General features: G+C 44.3%; 1 protein-coding gene across 4 annotated transcripts in view; it reads left to right on the top strand.

The window, feature by feature from the left end:
- The window catches only part of TTLL8 (tubulin tyrosine ligase like 8), a 44,814-nt gene extending 25,680 nt beyond the window's left edge, over positions 1–19,134 (top strand). For 3 of the 4 annotated variants that reach the window (XM_083399559.1, XM_083399556.1, XM_083399557.1), the window contains 5 exons: positions 1,003–1,151; positions 3,075–3,321; positions 7,082–7,517; positions 9,473–9,944; positions 18,675–19,134. In XM_083399559.1, the coding sequence (XP_083255685.1) occupies positions 1,003–1,151; positions 3,075–3,321; positions 7,082–7,517; positions 9,473–9,944; positions 18,675–18,880 (1,510 nt within the window). In that variant the 3' untranslated portion in view covers positions 18,881–19,134. Of the gene's footprint in view, positions 1–1,002; positions 1,152–3,074; positions 3,322–7,081; positions 7,518–9,472; positions 9,945–16,459; positions 16,515–18,674 lie in introns of all 4 variants that reach the window. The other variant, XM_083399558.1, reaches the window with a different exon arrangement.
- Positions 19,135–20,456: the final 1,322 nt, after the last annotated feature.

Below are 20,456 nucleotides of genomic sequence, written 5' to 3'. Positions count from 1 at the left end.
TCGCTGGCTCGGTCGCCGACCGACAGGCGGGCTCTTCCCTGGACTCAACTCTTGGGCCCCGGACTCTCGGCCTGGTGCTCCTGAAAGCCCGGCACCTGGGTGCCTTGCACCCCAGCGCCTATGGGTAAGACGGCCCTGACCTTCAGTAGCTTAGGTAAAGCGAAGAACAAACCTAAATCCTGCCCTGCCGGCAGCCATGCTTTAGCCAAGCTGGCATGCTCTGAGCTATATGGGAGAGGAGAGAGAAAGCAGTTTAAAACTCTGTGTCAAATAGATCAACCAGCGGGGCGATGAGAGCCAATCCCTCAGTAATTGTCAATCACCCAGTAATTGGAGCTCAAGTCAAATTTAAAGTGCTGTACAGTGGTACCTCGGGTTACATGCACTTCAGGTTACAGACTCCGCTAAGCCGGAAATATTACCTCAGGTTAAGAACTTTGCTTCAGGACGAGAACAGAAATTGTGCTCTGGCAGCGCGGCAGCAGCAGGAGGCCCCATTATCTAAAGTGGTGCTTCAGGTTAAGAACAGTTTCAGGTTAAGAACAGACCTCCGGAACAAATTAAGTATTTAACCCGTGTACTGAAATTCCTCCATGTGCAACACCCTCCCATCATATGTCAAAGAGATAAGTAACTATACAACCTTTAGAAGACATCTGAAGGCAGCCCTGTATAGGGATTTTTTAAAATGTTTGATTATTATTTTTTAGGTTTCTGTATATGCTATAAGCCGCCTAGAGTGTCTGGGTTGACCAGGACAGACAGACAGTGTACCAATAAGAAAATTATTATTATGAATTATTCCTCCCGTCCTGGAAAAACTACAAGAATTCATAGCACTTTAAAGACCAAGAAAGTCCACAAGCTGTTATAAGACTGTTAGTCCCCCTCCCTTTTCAAATACTGTACCTGAAATAACCATTCTTTTATTTTTAATTGCAGGAAGCATTTCTAACATGTTTCCTACAGAGTTTTAACATGGTTGGATTTTTTTTCTTTCAGTGAGGGTGCAGTGATTTGTAACGCAGAGAACTATTTTACTCAGTGTCAAAATATTTTGCGCAGAATTATATCCGTAAACCCGCAACGAGATATCGATGGCCTCCACAACATCTGGATTATTAAACCTGGAGCCAAATCCCGTGGCAGAGGTAAGAATATTATTACCCTTTGGTGAATAAAGACATCAAGCACAGGAATGCTTTTTGGGAAGTCTGAATAGGAGAAACTCATAGGTTCTGCTTGGCAGGTAAAAGCAATCCTATCCTATTCTCTTTTTAAGATGATGTCTAGACATCATCTTAAAAAGTAGAGGCATCATCTTGCTGACAAAGATCCGTATAGTAAAAACTATGGTTTTCCCAGTAGTGATGTATGGAAGTGAGAGCTGGACCATAAAGAAGGCTGATCGCCAAAGAATTGATGATTTTGAATTATGGTGCTGGAGGAGACTCTTGAGAGTCCCATGGACTGCAAGAAGATCAAACCTATCCATTCTGAAGGAAATCAGCCCTGAGTGCTCAATGGAAGGACAGATCGTGAAGCTGAGGCTCCAATACTTTGGCCACATCATGAGAAGAGAAAACTCCCTGGAAAAGACCCTGATGTTGGTAAAGATGGAGGGCACAAGGAGAAGGGGACGGCAGAGGACGAGATGGTTGGACAATGTTCTCGAAGCTACCAGCATGAGTTTGACCAAGCTGCGGGTGGCAGTGGAAGACAGAAGTGCCTGGCGTGCTCTGGTCCATGGGGTCACAAAGAGTCGGACATGACTAAACGACTAAACAACAACAACAACAATCCTATTCTCTCAGGCATTTGGAGTAAATTAGTAACCACTTTTCAGTTTTATTGTTCCCATACTGCTGCTCTGTTGGTTGTATTTATTAATTGGGTTGTTGTTAAGAAATGTTATTTATATGTGTACTCAGTCATCTATGAAATATTAATTGTACACCAGTACAATACCAAACTGCGGGAGGCAGTGGAAGACAGGAGTGCCTGGCGTGCTCTGGTCCATGGGGTCACAAAGAGTCGGACACAACTAAACAACAACAACAACAATACTGATAATGGTGCTTTTTCAAATAGGTTAATATAAAAGGACCCTCTTTTGCAGTAACTCTTACTTTTAGGGATTGTCTCTGGCTTTTAAAAATAAGATTATATTGCTTCTCAGCCTGCAAAATGCACAAATGGACTGAATTTATACGCTCTCTGGCCATTATGCACAATCCCCAATAGGACTTCAAGTATGGGCATTTCTCAGTTGAATTTTGTACATTTCCTGGCTAACATGCAGATTCCCCAAAGGCTGTTGGGGATGATGTGTGATGAGTGGAGAATGTACAGAAATCATTGAATAAATGCACATTTCCCAAGGCCTCTATAAGATTATATATATTGACTGGGAAATGTGCACAATTCCCCCTTCTCAGGTCTTATACATTTGGAGGCTGCCTAATACTGGATTAGGTAAATGGTTCCTCTAGCTCAACAAAAGAACAGCAGCAGCTGTTCAAAGGTTTCAAACAGGAGACTTTCGTAATCCTACCTGGAGATAGTGAAGATTGAATCTGAGGTATTTTTTTTGCATGCAGATCAAATGCTATGCCACTTAGCTACAGTCTCCCCAAAGCTACATTTTCTCACCTTGTATTCATGCATTGCTTTCAGTATACACTATTTTAAATATTCATATTTTTATTCTCTCTTTTTATAATTTTTTAAATTAAATTTTCTGTTTTACAATTTTGAATATTCATTTAAACAACCTTAAAACATCAAAAACTTCCCTTCTTCTCTTTCCATGGTTCGTTTTGCATAACATAAATCCCTGCATATTTTATATAAGCCATTCAGTATTCCATTATTACATCCATCAAAACTTATTTACACTGTTGAATTTATCTTAATGCTGCCAACGTTTTCGAGTCTACACAATTACCCCTCATATATTCAACAAAGATTTTCCAGTCTCCTTTAAACGTATGTTCTTCTTGTTCTCTTATTCTGTATGTTAGGTCTGCAAGCTGCGCATTTTCCATTCACATTTTTATTTTCATGTCTTCTAGAAATAGTATGCAAGAACCGACTGGATGATATATTAAAACTAGTGGAACCAACGGACCAGTTTCCAATAAAGGACCACAAGTGGGTTGTCCAAAAGTATATCGAAACTCCCCTATTGATCTTTGATACAAAGTTTGATATTAGACAGTGGTTTCTTGTGACAGACTGGAACCCGCTGACTATATGGTTCTACAAAGAAAGCTATCTGAGATTTTCCACGCAGCGCTTCTCCTTAGACAATCTGCACAGGTAACCAACAGTAGACCATGCTATAGTGTTTTTATTGCGTGGGACCTAGTTTGAGGACATGAAACCAAGGGGTGAATAAATGTGTTGACATTGTTGCGTGTCGAGGTCCCCAAGCCACCCCCCCCCCCAAATAACTCACAACAGACACATAATTTTTGCTTAAGGTTTTTGGCATAATTTTGGCCACAACTTTATTGAAATACATAAATGTGAGTGGTTGCTTAGGCAACTATCTGTCCCCCCGCCTGGGGACAGAACGGACTTCCGGACACCAATGGAAGCCAGTAAGGGAAAACAATATTGGGGAGAAATGGAGCTGAGTCACAGACCCTCAATTCTCATCCGCATGCTCCCTGGGGCTTGCCGGCCCTAGCCCCATTCCAGGGATTCGGACGAAAAGATAGCAAACCCCTGGATTCCTTTAACGGAATTCCCTTTCTGCAGCAGCATTGGAGGGGCAGGCCCAGCCAATCCTAACCCCTCCTCCAACCAATTGATAACCAATGCCTAACTGCAACCTTACAAGTTGTGACGCAGTAGGCAAAAACCAAATGGCCCAGCCAATTAGCCAGAAGGATAAAATTCCTACCAGGCCCCTGCCCCAACGGCAGACGACCCCATGACAGACATAGCAAGGTCAACGTGAAACCCCTAAAATTAGGGCGGGTGGGCAGGTGATCCGGTGCACACAGCGAAAGAGAAAGCTCCAAGCTGCGTGCACAGAACTTAAAACGTTCGATCCCTCCTACCAAATTGCAACATAGAATTTAGCCCAGCAACTCAGCCATTCAATCGTTGCCACAGGTCAGCTTAGTAACCCTGCCTGGCAACAGAGGGGTGGCATGGCAGACCCCACCGCAACACGTGCTCTCCATGAGGGAGAACATGCTTTATGAGAGAACCATGACACCACCATGAAGGCAGTGTGTGCTGATGATCTCATGTTTGCTTATTGTATAAAGCTGTTTTTAGTCATGACAGCAGTTTGGATGTCTTGCGGCACATGACATTTAGTTGACAGAATAAGAGGTAAAAGGTTTGACCTCATTTTAATCCCTTAGTCTTCATCCGCAACTGAGGCAAAGCCTAAATATGTAAAACTGCATTTGATCTGGTTCTACCTAGCTTAAGTGAGAATGATCCAAGAAGTGAAAACTTGTTTCAAATCAATCAAGTGGCATAGCGTGGGGGTTGCAGGGGGGGCCGGCCACACTGGGCGCAACATCTGGGGGTAAGGGTTAGGGGGCGCAAATCCACGGGTTAGGGGGGCGCAAATTACTTGCCTTGCCCCGGGTGCTGACAACCCACGCTACGCCACTGACTCAACCAGAGACTGGTCATATTTCATTGCTAACTCTGCTGGCCATAGACATTTTGCCGCCTGAAGTGGAACCCGATAGTGACCCCCTTTCCCTTATTAAGGCCAATGCAAAGTCGAACACCAGTGCCTGCCTTCAGCTGTAAAAAAAGGGTAAAGGTAAAGGACCCCTGACAGTTAAGTCCAGTTGCAGACGACTCTGCGGTTGCGGCGCTCATCTCGCTTTCAGGCCGAGGGAGCCGGCATTAATCCGCAGACAGTTTTTCCGGGTCATGTGGCCAGCATGACTAAGCTGCTTCTGGCGCAATGGAACACCGAAGCCAGAGCAGTGCACAGAAACGCCACTTACCTTCCCACCGAAGTGGTACCTATTTATCTACTTGCACTTTTTGGCGTGCTTTCGAACTGCTAGGTTGGAAGGAGCTGGGACCAAGCAACGGGAGCTCACCCCATCGCAGGGATTCGAACCACCTTGTCATGGGGATTTGAACCGCCAACCTTCTGATCAGCAAGCCCAAGAGGCATAGTGGTTTAGACCACAGCGCCACCTGCATCCCGCCTTCATCTGTACCCATATCCAAAACTTTTTGATACTTTCTGAAGTGGTTTGCATTACCCTGTAGCATGGCAAGGCTGACCTTGTTGTCCAAAGTTCCTGTTGTGGCATTGGGAGTCACAAATCCACAACAAAACTGAAGCAAAACTGGTGCAATGCTTCTTCCATGTCTTCATTTTACTCTATATCACTGAGTAATTTTAATACATTTAGGGTTTTATTGCTTTTTAATGGAACTCAACAGTACTTTGACATTACTGGGATTTAAGTATAGTCATGACTACCATAATAATAATAATAATAATAATAATAATAATAATAATAATAATAATAATAATTTGACACCCATCTGACTGAGTTGCCCCAGCTACTTTGGGCGGCTCCCAACAGAATATGAAAAACACAATAATAATAATGAATAATAATAAATTTTATTTATATCCTGCCCTCCCCAGCCGAAGCCGGGCTCAGGGCGGCTAACAACAATAAAACATTACAAAAGTACAACACAAACAACACTCTAAAATCATTCATTATAAAATTAATTCAAATCAAGCCACTAGCAACCATTGGGCCAGAGCTCCGCAAAGATTGCCGAGAGAGGGAGTCAGGCTGTGCCCTGGCCAAAGGCCTGGTGGAACAGCTCTGTCTTGCAGGCCCTGCAGAAAGATGTCAAGTCCCGCAGGGCCATAGTCTCTTGTGACAGAGCCTTCCACCAGATCGGAGCCACAGCCGAAAAAGCCCTGGCTCTAGTTGAGGCCAGCCTAACTTCTCTGTGGCCTGGGACCTTCAAGATGTTTTTATTTGAAGACTGTAAGTTTCTCTGTGGGACATACCACAAGAGGCGGTCCCGTAGGTACGAGGGTCCTAGGCCGTATAGGGCTTTAAAGGTTAAAACCAGCACCTTAAACCTGATCCTGTACTCCACCGGGAGCCAGTGCAGCTGGTATAGCACCGGGTGAATGTGATCTCGCAGTGAAGACCCCGTAAGGAATCTCGCTGCAGCATTCTGCACCCGCTGGAGTTTCTGGGTCAGTCTCAAGGGCAGCCCCACGTAGAGCGAGTTACAATAATCCAGTCTGGAGGTGACCGTCGCGTGGATCACAGTGGCTAGGTTAGGGCGAGAGAGGTAAGGAGCCAACTGCTTAGCTTGGCGGAGATGGAAAAATGCCGCCTTTGTTATAGCTGCAATCTGCGCCTCCATGGAAAGGCAGGTGTCGAAGATTACACCCAAACTCTTAACGGACGGTACTGGCACTAATTGTGCCCGCGCAAAAGATGGGAGTTGCCCACCCAGTCCCATATCGTCCCGTCCCAGCCACAGGACCTCTGTCTTCGAAGGATTTAGCTTCAACTGGCTCCAACGTAACCATCCAGCCACAGCTTCCAAACATCTGGTCAGTGTGTCTGGGGCCGAGTCAGGATGGCCATCCATCAACAGATAGAGTTGGGTGTCATCAGCATACTGATGGCAACCCAGCCCAAAACTCCGGACAAGCTGGGCGAGGGGGCGCATAAAGATGTTGAAAAGCATCGGGGAGAGTATCGCACCCTGAGGTACTCCACACATAATAAAACATCAAACTACTTTAAACATGGCCAAACCTGGATCCAAGCCTATATCTTTAAGTAAATTAGATTAGATTATTGTATTTTAATTTAGATTATTGTATTTTAATATTCTGTTGGAAGCCGCCCAGAGTGGCTGGGGAAACCCAGTCAGATGGGTGGGGTATAAATAATAAATTATTATTATTATTATGATATAAGTGGGATGTTTTTACACTTCCCATTGAATTTATTTTTTACAAAAATGGTTTTCTTTTACATTTCTGTGCCATGTTTCTGTGCTTTACAACAGCAATTCTTGCATCCCATTTTCGCAGCTCGATTCACCTTTGCAATAACTCCATCCAGAAGAACTACAAGAACGCGCCAGACCGCAGTTCTCAGTTGCCGTATCACAATATGTGGACAAGCAGCAAATTCCAAGAGTATTTGCAAAAGAGGGGTCTTGGCCACGTCTGGCGTAATATTATCTATCCGTCCATGAAGAAGATATTAATCTACACAATGAAGATGGCCCAGGACCAAGTTGAACCTCGGAGGAGTAGCTTTGAACTCTACGGGGCAGATTTCATTCTCGGAAATGACTTTACACCTTGGTTAATTGAAATCAATAGTAGTCCAACCATGTACCCTTCGACCCCAATAACATCCAACCTATGTGCTCAGGTTCAAGAAGACACAATCAAGATAGTTATAGACAGAAAACATGACAGGAACTGTGACATTGGGCACTTTGAACTTCTCTGGAGACAGGTAAGAATTGTTTAAACTTTCTCTCTAATTAATTGGGAGCGGGTGGCGCTGTGGGTTAAACCACAGAGCTAGGACTTGCCAATCAGAAGGTCGGCGGTTCGAATCCCCATGACGGGGTGAGCTCCCGTTGCTCAGTCCCTGCTCCTGCCAGCCTAACAGTTCAAAAGCACGCCAGTGCAAGTAGATAAATAGGTACCGCTCCGGCGGGATGGTAAACGGCGTTTCCATGCGCTGCTCTGGTTCGCCAGAAGCGGCTTAGTCATGCTGGCCACATGACCCGGAAGCTGTACGCCGGCTGCCTTGGCCAATAAAGCGAGATGAGCGCCGCAACCCCAGAGTTGGTCACGACTGGACCTAATGGTCAGGGGTCCCTTTACCTTTAACCTTTTCAAAGATTCACCTTCATTATATTTAGACACCAAGCATGAAATGCAAATCTTGAAATAATTGAGGGGGGTATTGCTATTTATTATTTATTTTATTTATTAAATTTGCATACCACCCTTCATCTAAGGGCGTTTCACAGTATAGATGTACAAAACACAAAGACAAAATACAGAATAAAAACAAGGACAAACCAAACCAAACCCATAATCACCACTCCCACAAACACATTTAAAAGAGCATAGAATGTTCACCAATCAAAGGCCTGGCTGAAGAAGAATGTTTTTGCCTGGCTACTGGAGATGTATAGTGAAGGCGCCAGGCATACTTCCCTGGGGAGAGCATTCCACAGATGGGGAGCCACTGTAGAAAAGGCCCATGCTTGTGTTGCCACCCTCCGGACCTCTCATGAGGAAGCCACATGAAGAAGGGCCTCAGATGATGATCTCAGGGTCCAGGTCAGATCCTATGGGGAGAGGTGGTTCTTTGAATTACTGCAGTCCTAAACTATTTAAGGCTTTATAGGTCAAAGCCAGCACTTCGAATTGGGCCCAGAAACTAACTGGCAGTCAGGCCAGGATTGGTGTAATATGTTCAAAGCATCTTGGCACTGGTGAGCAACCTGGCCGCTGAATTCAGCACCAGCTGAAGTTTCCAAACCATCTTCAGAGGTAGCTTCTGAAGCCTTAAAGGTAAAAGGTAAAGGTACCCCTGCCTGTACGGGCCAGTTTTGACAGACTCTAGGGTTGTGCGCCCATCTCACTCAAAGAGGCCAAGGGCCAGTGCTGTCCGAAGACACTTCTGGGTCACGTGGCCAGCGTGACATCGCTGCTCTGGTGAGCCAGAGCCGCACACGGAAACGCCGTTTACCTTCCCGCTAGTAAGCGGTCCCTATTTATCTACTTGCACCCAGGGGTGCTTTCGAACTGCTAGGTTGGCAGGCATTGGGACCGAACAGCGGGAGCACACCCCGCCGCGGGGATTCGAACCGCCGACCTTTCGATCGGCAAGCCCTAGGCACTGAGGCTTTAACGCACAGCGCCACCCGCGTCCCTGAAGCCTTACCTACTGAAATTCCCTCTTCTATGAAACACTGAAATATGCAGGAACCCCATGTTCTTTTCATCCAGACACCCTATCATTACCTCAGTATATACCGTAATTACCTCAGTACAGTGGTACCTTGGTTTTCGAACGGTTCTGGGAGTCGAATGGACTCCTGGAACAGACTAAGTTTGACAACCTTGAGTTTGACCTTGGTTGTCGAACTCAATCTGTTCTGGGAGTCCGTTCGACTCCCGGAACTGTTCGAAAACCAAGGCTCGGTTTCCAATTGGCTGTAAGATCTTCCTGCACTCAATCGGAAGCTGCGTCAGCCGCATTGGACGTTCAGCTTCCAAAAAATGTTTGCAAACCGGAATACTTACTTCCGAGTTTGTGGCGTCCGGGAGCCAATTTGTTTGGGAGCCAAGCCGTTTGACAACCAAGGTACCACTGTACATAATTGTGAGAACAAACCCATTTGTATAAGAGAGGAGTGCTGAAAACCACCATTTTGTTTTCCTCTACAGCCCATGTTGGATCTGCCACCATTTAATCCTACAGACCTTTTTGTGGAAGGAATCAATGTTAAGAGACTGAAAAAGCATATAGTTAACATCACTAATTTTAATTTTCTCGAACCACTGCTGGGGGTAACACAACCTGTAACGGATCTAGAAAACGACGAAGACCGGGGGACACCCGCCAACAACAAGCAAATTGTAAAAGGAAAACATGGAAATAGCGCTCATTGTCCTTTCCCAAAGACCCTCAAGAAGTTGCAAGACAAAAGCCTTAAAGTGAAAAGCACCTACAAAAAGCCTGCCCAAACCATAGACTTTCCTCGCATAGTTAATGGCCGTGGAGCAACCACTGTGTCTGATAAGAAAAAGTCAAAGCCCATTAATGAGCCAAGCCTTCAGACTGGAAGTCAAGCTACCACTCCCTCTCAAAAGTCACATTCACTGGACTGGACATTACTTCAGCCCTCTATAGATGCAGGTAAAAGAGGATGAAAATATTTTACATATATCTTTATAAAATGAAACTGTTCCATATATATATATATATATACACACAGTGGTGCCTCGCAAGACGAAAAGAATCTGTTCCACGAGTCTCTTCGTCTAGCGGTTTTTTCGTCTTGCGAAGCAACCCTATTAGCGGATTAGCGGATTAGCGCTATTAGCGGTTTAGCGGCTATTAGCGGCTATTAAAGGCTTAAGGGATTAGCGGATTAGCTGCTAAAAGGCTATTAGCAGCTTAGTGCCTTAGAAAAAGGGGGTGGGGAGCGGAAAAAAATCGCAGGAACTCGCAAGACATTTTCGTCTTGCGAAGCAAGCCCATAGGAAATTCGTTTTGCGAAGCACCTCCAAAACGGAAAACCTTTTTGTCTAGCGGGTTTTCCGTCTTGCGAGGCATTCGTCTTGTGGGGCACCACTGTATACACACACACACACACACACACACACACACACAGTGGTGCCTCGCAAGACGAAATTAATTCGTTCTGCGAGTTTTTTCGTTATGCAAGTTTTTTCGTCTTGCGAAGCACCACTGTGTATTGACGGTTTCCCATAGGAATGCATTGGTGATTTTTTTAAAAAGGCGCAAGACGTTTTGTCTTGCGAAGCAAGCCCATAGGGAAATCCGTCTTGTGAAGCACCTCAGAAAATGAAAAACTCTTTCGTCTTGCAAGTTTTTCGTCTTCCGAGGCATTCGTCTTGCGAGGTACCACTGTATATATATATATATATATGCTTTCGTAGATTTTCACGGGTACAGGAATGCAGGTTTTGGTGTCCTCGGGTGTCTTCCCGTGTAAAAGTTGGGGTGTCTAGGCGACGTTTCGACGAGGTCTCACTCGTCATCTTCAGGCTGGTGCTTTCGGCTTCTTGTTACTGGAACAGAGCAGGATCTCAGTGTTTGAGTTCCTATAAATACTGTTGAGGAGGTGTGGTGTATAGCCTCCAATGTTCTGGGCAGAGAGGAGGTTCCCAGGCTAGTGTGCCTTTTCTTCTTTTGTTCCTTAATTACTTGAGGGATATCTTGAGTGATTTCTTGAGTGATTTCCTGAATCCCACTTAGGTGGGTCATTAGGTGTGGATTAGTTGCTAAAGCCTTCGTGTCTTGAACTCTTGAACTTTGTGAAGAGTTTTTCTGAGAAGATGGCTGTACTGCACTTGGTTGTGCTCTGGCTTGGCTTCGTGTATAGGGGCGAGCTGTGGTTTTGTGGCCTGTGCCAGCCAGATCTGTGTAGGGATTGCAGGGGGGTGCAGCATCCGGAGGTGCCACCCTGGTTTGGCTACTGGATGGTGTCTGTAATTTATCTGTGGAGAGGGTCTGGGTTTGGGTCTGGTGTGGTTGATTGGTGATGGCGTTCTGTGTGCCTCTGGATCTGGTGTCAGATTTTGTGGGGAGGGCTAATTTCCAGATGTCTGGCAAGCGGGATGTGTCGTCACGCTTGTTCATGTTGTGAGGGTGTTTCTCTATCTCGATGGCTTCCATGATTATTCTCTTGTGGTGATGTTCCATGTTAAAGAGCAATTTGGAATCTGCAAAATTAATTTCGTGTCCTGTTTCTTTCATGTGTTGGAAAAGAGAGGAAGTTTTTTCTTCTTTTTTGACGGCATTCTTGTGTTCTGCGATCCGTGCATTTATTCGTCTGTTTGTTTGTCCAATGTACGTGGCTGGGCAGACTTTGCAGGGTATTTCATAGACCCCTTGGTTTTCCAACTGAATTTTATCCTTGGGGTTTCTGAGGATATTGGCTATTTTTTGGTTGGTGCAAAAGGCTGTTTTGATATTGTGTTTATGGAGGATTTTGCTAATTTTATCTGTAGTGCCCTTGATATAAGGAAGGAGGGCTATGCCATTGTTTTCTTCTGTGTCTTGGTTTTTGGGGGGTGTTTCTTTTTGGATTAGCTTCGTAACCCTGTTTTGCTGGTATCCATTGGCAATTAACACATTTGAGAGATTCTGTAACTCAGTTGTCAAGTGGTCTTCGTCAGCCAGGCGTTTGGTTCTGGAGATGAGAGTCTTGGCTACGGAGTTTATTTGTGCAGGGTGGTGGTGTGATTGTGCATGTAAGTAGCGGTTGGTGTGTGTTTTTTTCCGGTAGATAGTGTGTCCTAGGGAGCCATCAGGTTTTTTGTAGATTAGGACGTCAAGGAAGGGAAGTTGGTTGTTGGCTTCTATTTCCATAGTGAATTGTATTTTGGGGTGTAGGCTGTTGAGATGTGTGAGGAAGCTATCCAGCTATACCTCAACTGAAACCAAAGTACTCTCCAAAGGTTTCAACTTTGCAGTCGCCCCGAGACGCATCCCCACGGAAAACATCATATGTGGAGTCGAAGCTAGCCTAACCAAAATCAATCCAGATGAAGCCAATAAAATCAGACTTGAAGTCACCAACATCCTCTGCTCCAGCAAACCACCCAGAAGCAATTTACACAAAGAAGAACAGAAAGCACTCACCAACCTGAGGAAAGACAACAACATAATCATTCTCCCAGCAGACAAAGGTAATGCCACTGTTGTGATGAACACATCGGACTACCAAGCAAAACTATCAAATCTACTCCAAGACCCTACCTACCAACCTATAAAAACAGATCCCACCACCTATCTGGAAAAAACCACCAAATCCAAAATAAAAGCCTCTCCTATCAGTGAAGAAATCCAGCTAAGAATCATCCCCAGAGAAAAATCATCCAGATGCCCCAAACTCTACGGCCTCCCCAAGATACACAAAGAAGGAACACCACTCAGACCAATAGTCAGCTCCATAGGCTCACCTCTACAAAATCTCGCTAAATTTCTCGCCAAGCAACTTCAGCCCTATGCAGAATCCATCTCTTCACACGTTCCAAACTCCTTCCAGTTCATAGAAACAATAAAGAAGCAAAACCTACAACCCAATGACCTACTTGTGAGCTTCGATGTTGTATCTCTCTTCACACAAGTGCCCATTAATGAAGCCTTGACAGCCATTCAAAACAAATACAATCCCCCCGAATACATCTTGGACCTGACCAACCACTGCCTAACCAACACGTACTTCATCCACAATGGACAAAGATACAAACAGATAGAAGGAGCACCTATGGGATCACCCCTCTCACCGGTCATCGCTAACCTGTACATGGAACACTTTGAAACCAATGCTTTAGACAAGTCAGAACACAAACCCAAACTTTGGCTCAGATATGTTGACGACACCTTTGTAATTTGGCCACACGGGAAGGAAAAACTGGATAGCTTCCTCACACATCTCAACAGCCTACACCCCAAAATACAATTCACTATGGAAATAGAAGCCAACAACCAACTTCCCTTCCTTGACGTCCTAATCTACAAAAAACCTGATGGCTCCCTAGGACACACTATCTACCGGAAAAAAACACACACCAACCGCTACTTACATGCACAATCACACCACCACCCTGCACAAATAAACTCCGTAGCCAAGACTCTCATCTCCAGAACCAAACGCCTGGCTGACGAAGACCACTTGACAACTGAGTTACAGAATCTCTCAAATGTGTTAATTGCCAATGGATACCAGCAAAACAGGGTTACGAAGCTAATCCAAAAAGAAACACCCCCCAAAAACCAAGACACAGAAGAAAACAATGGCATAGCCCTCCTTCCTTATATCAAGGGCACTACAGATAAAATTAGCAAAATCCTCCATAAACACAATATCAAAACAGCCTTTTGCACCAACCAAAAAATAGCCAATATCCTCAGAAACCCCAAGGATAAAATTCAGTTGGAAAACCAAGGGGTCTATGAAATACCCTGCAAAGTCTGCCCAGCCACGTACATTGGACAAACAAACAGACGAATAAATGCACGGATCGCAGAACACAAGAATGCCGTCAAAAAAGAAGAAAAAACTTCCTCTCTTTTCCAACACATGAAAGAAACAGGACACGAAATTAATTTTGCAGATTCCAAATTGCTCTTTAACATGGAACATCACCACAAGAGAATAATCATGGAAGCCATCGAGATAGAGAAACACCCTCACAACATGAACAAGCGTGACGACACATCCCGCTTGCCAGACATCTGGAAATTAGCCCTCCCCACAAAATCTGACACCAGATCCAGAGGCACACAGAACGCCATCACCAATCAACCACACCAGACCCAAACCCAGACCCTCTCCACAGATAAATTACAGACACCATCCAGTAGCCAAACCAGGGTGGCACCTCCGGATGCTGCACCCCCCTGCAATCCCTACACAGATCTGGCTGGCACAGGCCACAAAACCACAGCTCGCCCCTATACACGAAGCCAAGCCAGAGCACAACCAAGTGCAGTACAGCCATCTTCTCAGAAAAACTCTTCACAAAGTTCAAGAGTTCAAGACACGAAGGCTTTAGCAACTAATCCACACCTAATGACCCACCTAAGTGGGATTCAGGAAATCACTCAAGAAATCACTCAAGATATCCCTCAAGTAATTAAGGAACAAAAGAAGAAAAGGCACACTAGCCTGGGAACCTCCTCTCTGCCCAGAACATTGGAGGCTATACACCACACCTCCTCAACAGTATTTATAGGAACTCAAACACTGAGATCCTGCTCTGTTCCAGTAACAAGAAGCCGAAAGCACCAGCCTGAAGATGACGAGTGAGACCTCGTCGAAACGTCGCCTAGACACCCCAACTTTTACACGGGAAGACACCCGAGGACACCAAAACCTGCATATATATATATATATATATATATATATATATATATGAGAGAATAAAATAAAATCAATTGATTAACTGATAACAATTAGAGCAAATATTTGTTAAAATAGAAATATTGGGGGAAATCTCTATGAAGTTTACTTTGAAATTAAGCTCTACAAAGCAAAATTTTAATGGCTTTCTGCCAGTTTAACCATCTCAAATAATCCTATGGAAATGACATTATTTAATTCATATATTGGCATAAGTGGATAAAATTTGCAGGTGATGCTGAGGGCTACTGAAACTAGGGTGGGCATAGGATTTGGATAAATCCCAAACTGAAGCAGACCACTTCAGACAGCTTTTGGACTTGGGTTTTTCTGTCTTCAGCCAAAGAAACTGACATTTTAGGGTCACCAAGGAAGCTTTCTCTCCTGTTACACAACTGTCATTGAGAATTCTATAAGTTTGACTTTTAAGAATTTAAGAAGAAGAATCCTGCTAGTTCAGGCCAAAGGCCTATGTTCTCCAGCTTCCTGTTCTCACAGTTGTGCTAGGCCCGGGGGTAATCCAAGCAAAACGGTCCAGGTCCGGTCCCGAATCCAAGGGTTCCGTGAGGAGTCAGTCTGACAGGGCCGAGGCAGGAAACCAGGCAAGGTCAGGCACAGGATCACAGGCAGGTTCTGGCAAACAGCAACGTTGCTCCCGCAACCTGGGATGGGGTCCAGGAGCCTTTTATCTCTGTCAGGGTAATGGCCAGTCCTGATCCCCTGGTGACTCACCTCCCTGTCTTGCCCAAAGGCGAGCACTCCTCCTGCAAATACTCAGGTCTCTCCTCCTCTCAGACCTCAGTCTCTGCAGCTCGGGAGATGTCGGTGGGTTACTAGACCCAGAGGCCGCCTCAGCCTCTCCTGACCCAACTGGTAGTGGAGCAGCTGTAAGTGATTGCCCAGCTGGAGGCAACAAGGTAATCCCCGCATCTGGAGCCAGGGCAGGCTCAGGCCCCTGACTTGGCCCAGCTTGTGCTTGTAGCAGGGGAAACTGGGCAGACTCGGGCTCTTCAGAATCAGGTCCCAGACTAGGGTCAGCTGCCGCTTGAGGCAAAGGATCCAGTGTGGACTGAGACTCCTCTGGCTCCAAGTCCGAGCCCCAGGCCATCACACCAGTGGTCAACCAGATACCTATAGGAAGCTTACAAGAAGAACTCAGATACAAGACTTGCTTTCCTTACTTATCATTCCCATAAGCTGACACTCAGAGACATATTGCCTCCAATAATAGAGATAAAGCACAACCATTGTTCCTAAAGTTGTGGATAGCCTTATCATCCATGAATTTATCAAATCCCTTTTATGGTGGTGCCCATCATTACCTCTTGTGAATTCCATTGTTTAACTGTGCACTGTGACTTTCTCTTATCTGCCTCAATCTTCCAACATTGAGCTTCATTGGACTGCCATAATTCCTTGTACTATAAAAGAGGGAAAATAACTTTTGCCTATGCACTTTCTCTACACCATGCACAATCTTGTACCTCTCTAGCATGCCACCTCTTATTTGTGTTCCCTCGCCCAAAAACTGAAATGCTGCCACTCTTGTAATCTTTCTCATAGCCAAGTTGCTCCAGTTCCTCGGTCATTTTGGTAGCCCCTTTCTGGAACTTTTCTGTATCTATATCCTTTCTGAGGTGAAGGAACCAGAAGTGTACGCAGTATTTCAAGTGCAGTCACACCATATAATTTTAGGAGTCAATTATGAAATTGGCAGTTTTGTTTTTCGTTCATTTCCGAATGATCCCTAACACGGAGTTCACCTTTTTCACAGCTGCTGTTGACATCTTCTTCAAGCTGTCTACTACAGTCCCAAGGTTTCGTGTCTGGTCAGTCTCCATGAGTTCAGATCACGCTAGCATATATGTGAAATTAGGATTCCTTTGCCCCAATATGCATCATTTTGCGCTTGGTTACATTGAGTTACATTTGCCATTTTACTTCCTGTACGCCCAGTTTGGATAGGTCCTTTTGGAGCTTCTCATAATCTTTTTTTGTTCATACCACCCTGAACACTGCTCATCCCTGTTGATCATTTCGGAGCACTTTCTACAGCCCTCCACTGCAATAATTGTGTCCCCCCCCCCCCTGTTCTCTGGTTCCTATTTCTTAACCAGTTCCTGATCCATAAGATGACCTGTCCTCTTATCCTTCAAATTCTAAGCTTACTCAGGAGTCTTTGGCATGTTACTTTGAACATCTAAGTACACAATATTTACAGAATCACCTTTACCTATATGCTTGTTGACACACAAAGAACTCTCAAAGGTTAGTGAGACATTACCATTGTAGAGGCCATGCAGTTCTTCTTCAGCAAGACTTGTTTTTCTACATGCTTGTTAATTCCACATTTAATATTGCTTTTGACTAACTTTCCTGGAGCAGATGTTAAGCTAACTGGTCTGTAATCTCCTAGATCCCCCCTGTATCCCTTTCTTAAAAACTGATGCTTACATGGGCTACTTTCCAGTTCTCAGCATCCGAAACTGACCATAGGGACAAGTCAATCTTTTTTTGTTAGAAGATCAGCAATTTAATATTTGAGCTATTTAAGAACACTCTGGTGGATGCCATTTAGACCTGGCAATCTGTCAGTTTTTAATTCATCAATAAGGCCTACAAATTTGTCTCACCACCACTATTTGTCTCAGTAGGCACAGGGAGAGGCAAAGAATTATTTCAGCAACCAGCTACTTAAATCACTTGTTACCTTGATGCTCTGCAATTGGGTCGAGACGCTTCCTCGGCTGAAGCTCTGCTCTTGGCTCACGGAACCAATTTTCACTTGTGTCCACTAGCGACGCTGACAAATGATAACTTAACTTGTTGACCAGAAACACCTAAGATCATTTACAGTTATTAAATCAGATTGGATGCCCTTCCATCATTGAAAATATCTGCTATATGTGGTAGCTATTGGGATGGGAAGAAAACAAGGATAATTTAAGCATGATTGGTAAACTATTACTAGATGAAAGGCAGGGTAGGACATCTTTAATTGGCTCAAGGTCTATTTGTGGAAGAGAAGAGAAGGCTCTTGAAACAGAAACAAAGTGGAGAAAGGGATATTTTTGACCTAACCAAGGCCTGAAAATGATTAGCGCCATCAATGGCATTAAGTAACGTTTATCCTGAATTTTAAAGGCAACTGGCTGCTAAGTTTGGAAAACTGTTGGGAATCCATTGCCGGCATCTAGGTTGAGCAGGCTTTTAAAATATTTTATTCAGAGGCCAAAATGCCCCGACAAATGCAAACATTGCCAGACCCTCCAAGTGTTTCTGTTTTCCAGGGATATTCCCAGATTTGCAGAAGCTGTCCCGGTTTCTGATTTGATCCTGGAATGTCCCGCTTCCCCTTAGGACGTCCTTATTTTCATCGGAGAAATGTTGGAGGGCATGGTAGGATGCCCCTATGGTAGGATACGGGTATGGAGTTATGCAGCCTCCAAGCCGAGGAGATAGGTACAGTGGTACCTCTAGTTGCGGACTTAATCCGTTTTGGGGTGCCGTTCGCACCCTTAAAGTCTGCAACTAGAGCACCTTTTCTGCGCATGTGTGCGCATCGAGCGCTTCTGCGCCTGCGTGGGCGGTGAACCCAGAAGTAAACACTTCTGGGTTTGCTGCATTTGTAAGCTGAAAGTCCGTACCAAGAGCGGAATGCAACACAAGGTATTAACTATACAACCTTTAGAAGACATCTGAAGGCAGCTTTGTATTGGGAAGTAATGCTTTATTATGTATTTATTTATGTTGGAAGGTGCCCAGAGTGGCTGGGGCAACCCATTCAGATGGGTGGGATAATAATAATAATAATAATAATAATAATAATAATAATAATAGAATAGGACAGCCCTATTTTTATCGGAGAAATGTTAGAGAGTATGCACTTCTTTTCTGCAGAGTCTTTTGTAGAATCCTGGTAAAAGGAGCATTGCTAACTATGCAATTTGGTGTTGATGGGCGTTAATATTTGCTCTCTCTCTTTAAAGGTCTGCAGAACAAAAGCAAGAAGATTCCATGCCTAATTTGTGGAGATGGTTTCCAGTCAGAGAAAGCTTGTAAACACTGCAACTCTTTTTGTGCGACTGTATTACAAGGCGATTCATACCTACCTATGGGTCCGTGTTCTCCTCCTGAAAAGATGACCAAGAACAGGCTGACCGTTCCATGTTATGGACTTCCAAAATACCTTTGACTGTATTCAAAGTGCTTTGAGAAAGTGTTTTTTAAAAAGCCAATTCCCCGAACCTCAGACAGAGCTCAAGAACTTTTCCTTGTATATAAAAAGAAGAAGAAAATGCTGAAAGGCCCCCTTTTCTTATCAAATAGCTGCAGCCAATTCTACAGCAGAAATGCTGTGGAAAAGATGGAAGCTGTGCTATGAATGCAAGTCCGAGAATTTCAAACTGCTGTAGCATACCTTGCAAGGAAAAAATGTGTGTGACGTAATACGGATGGTTATTTTTAAATTGGGAAAGGTGTGTTCAGAGGGATGAATAGGATCAGAAAAGCAGGGCAAGGGCAGGCTGGGTGCACAGAGTTTGACCTTTATTGTAATCACAGGACTTCAGGAACATGAAGGGAACCATTCCCTGTGACACACTTTTATAGGTCTTCCTAAATGATGAATTGACCTCCAGTAGTGGTGATGAAAAAGAAGGGCTTGCTCCATTGATCGTTAGCTTAATCAGTCATGCAATCTTTGCGGTGCGACTCATGCAACACGTTGGCGATTAATATACAGGTGAAACTCGGAAAATTAGAATATTGTGGAAAAGTTCATTTATTTCAGTAATTCAACTTAAAAGGTGAAACTAATATATGAGATAGACTCATGGCATGAAAAGTGAGATATGTCAAGCCTTTATTTGTTATAATTGTAATGTTTATGGCGTACAGCTGATGAAAACCTCAAATTAACAATCTCAGAAAATTAGAATATTAAATGAAATCAGCAAAACAAGGACTGCAAATAAAGCAATATTGGACTTCTGAGAAGTAGAAGCATGCACATGTACTCAGTACTTGGTTTGGGCCCCTTTTCCATCAATTACTGCCTCAATGCGGCATGGCATGAATGCTATCAGCCTGTGGCACTGCTGAGGTGTTATGGAAGACCAGGAAGCTTCAATAGCAGCCTTCAGCTCTTCTGCATTGCTCGGTCTCATGTCTCTCATCTTTCTCTTGGCAATGCCCCATAGATTCTCAATGGGGTTCAGGTCAGGCGGGTTTGCTGGCCAATCAAGCACAGTAATCCCATGGGCATTGAACCAGGTTTTGGTACTTTTGGCAGTGTGGGCAGGTGACAAAGTCCTGCTGGAAAATGAAATCAGCATCCCCATAAAGCTCATCTGCAGAAGGAAGCATGAAGTGCTCCAAAATCTCTTGGTAGATGGCTGCATTGACCCTGGACTTAATGAAGCACAGTGGACCAACACCAGCTGATGACATGGCTCCCCAAATCAACACAGACTGTGGAAACTTCACATTGGACTTCAAGCATCTGGCATTGTGTGCCTCCCCATTCTTCTTCCAGACTCTGGGTCCTTGGTTTCCAAATGAGATGCAAAAGCTGCTCTCATCAGAAAATAGATTTGGGGAGCCATGTACGCCATAAACATCACAATTATAACAAATAAAGGCTTGACATATCTCTCTTTGCATGTCATGAGTCTAAAGTTGAATTACTGAAATAAATGAACTTTTCCACAATATTCTAATTTTCTGTATACAGAATAATAATTATACATTCTTTATCAACCTTCTGAGAA

This window comes from Podarcis tiliguerta (assembly GCF_965153285.1).
Source record: "Podarcis tiliguerta genome assembly, chromosome: 10".
NCBI lineage: Eukaryota > Metazoa > Chordata > Lepidosauria > Squamata > Lacertidae > Podarcis > Podarcis tiliguerta.
This window is presented reverse-complemented; position numbering and strand designations above follow the sequence as displayed.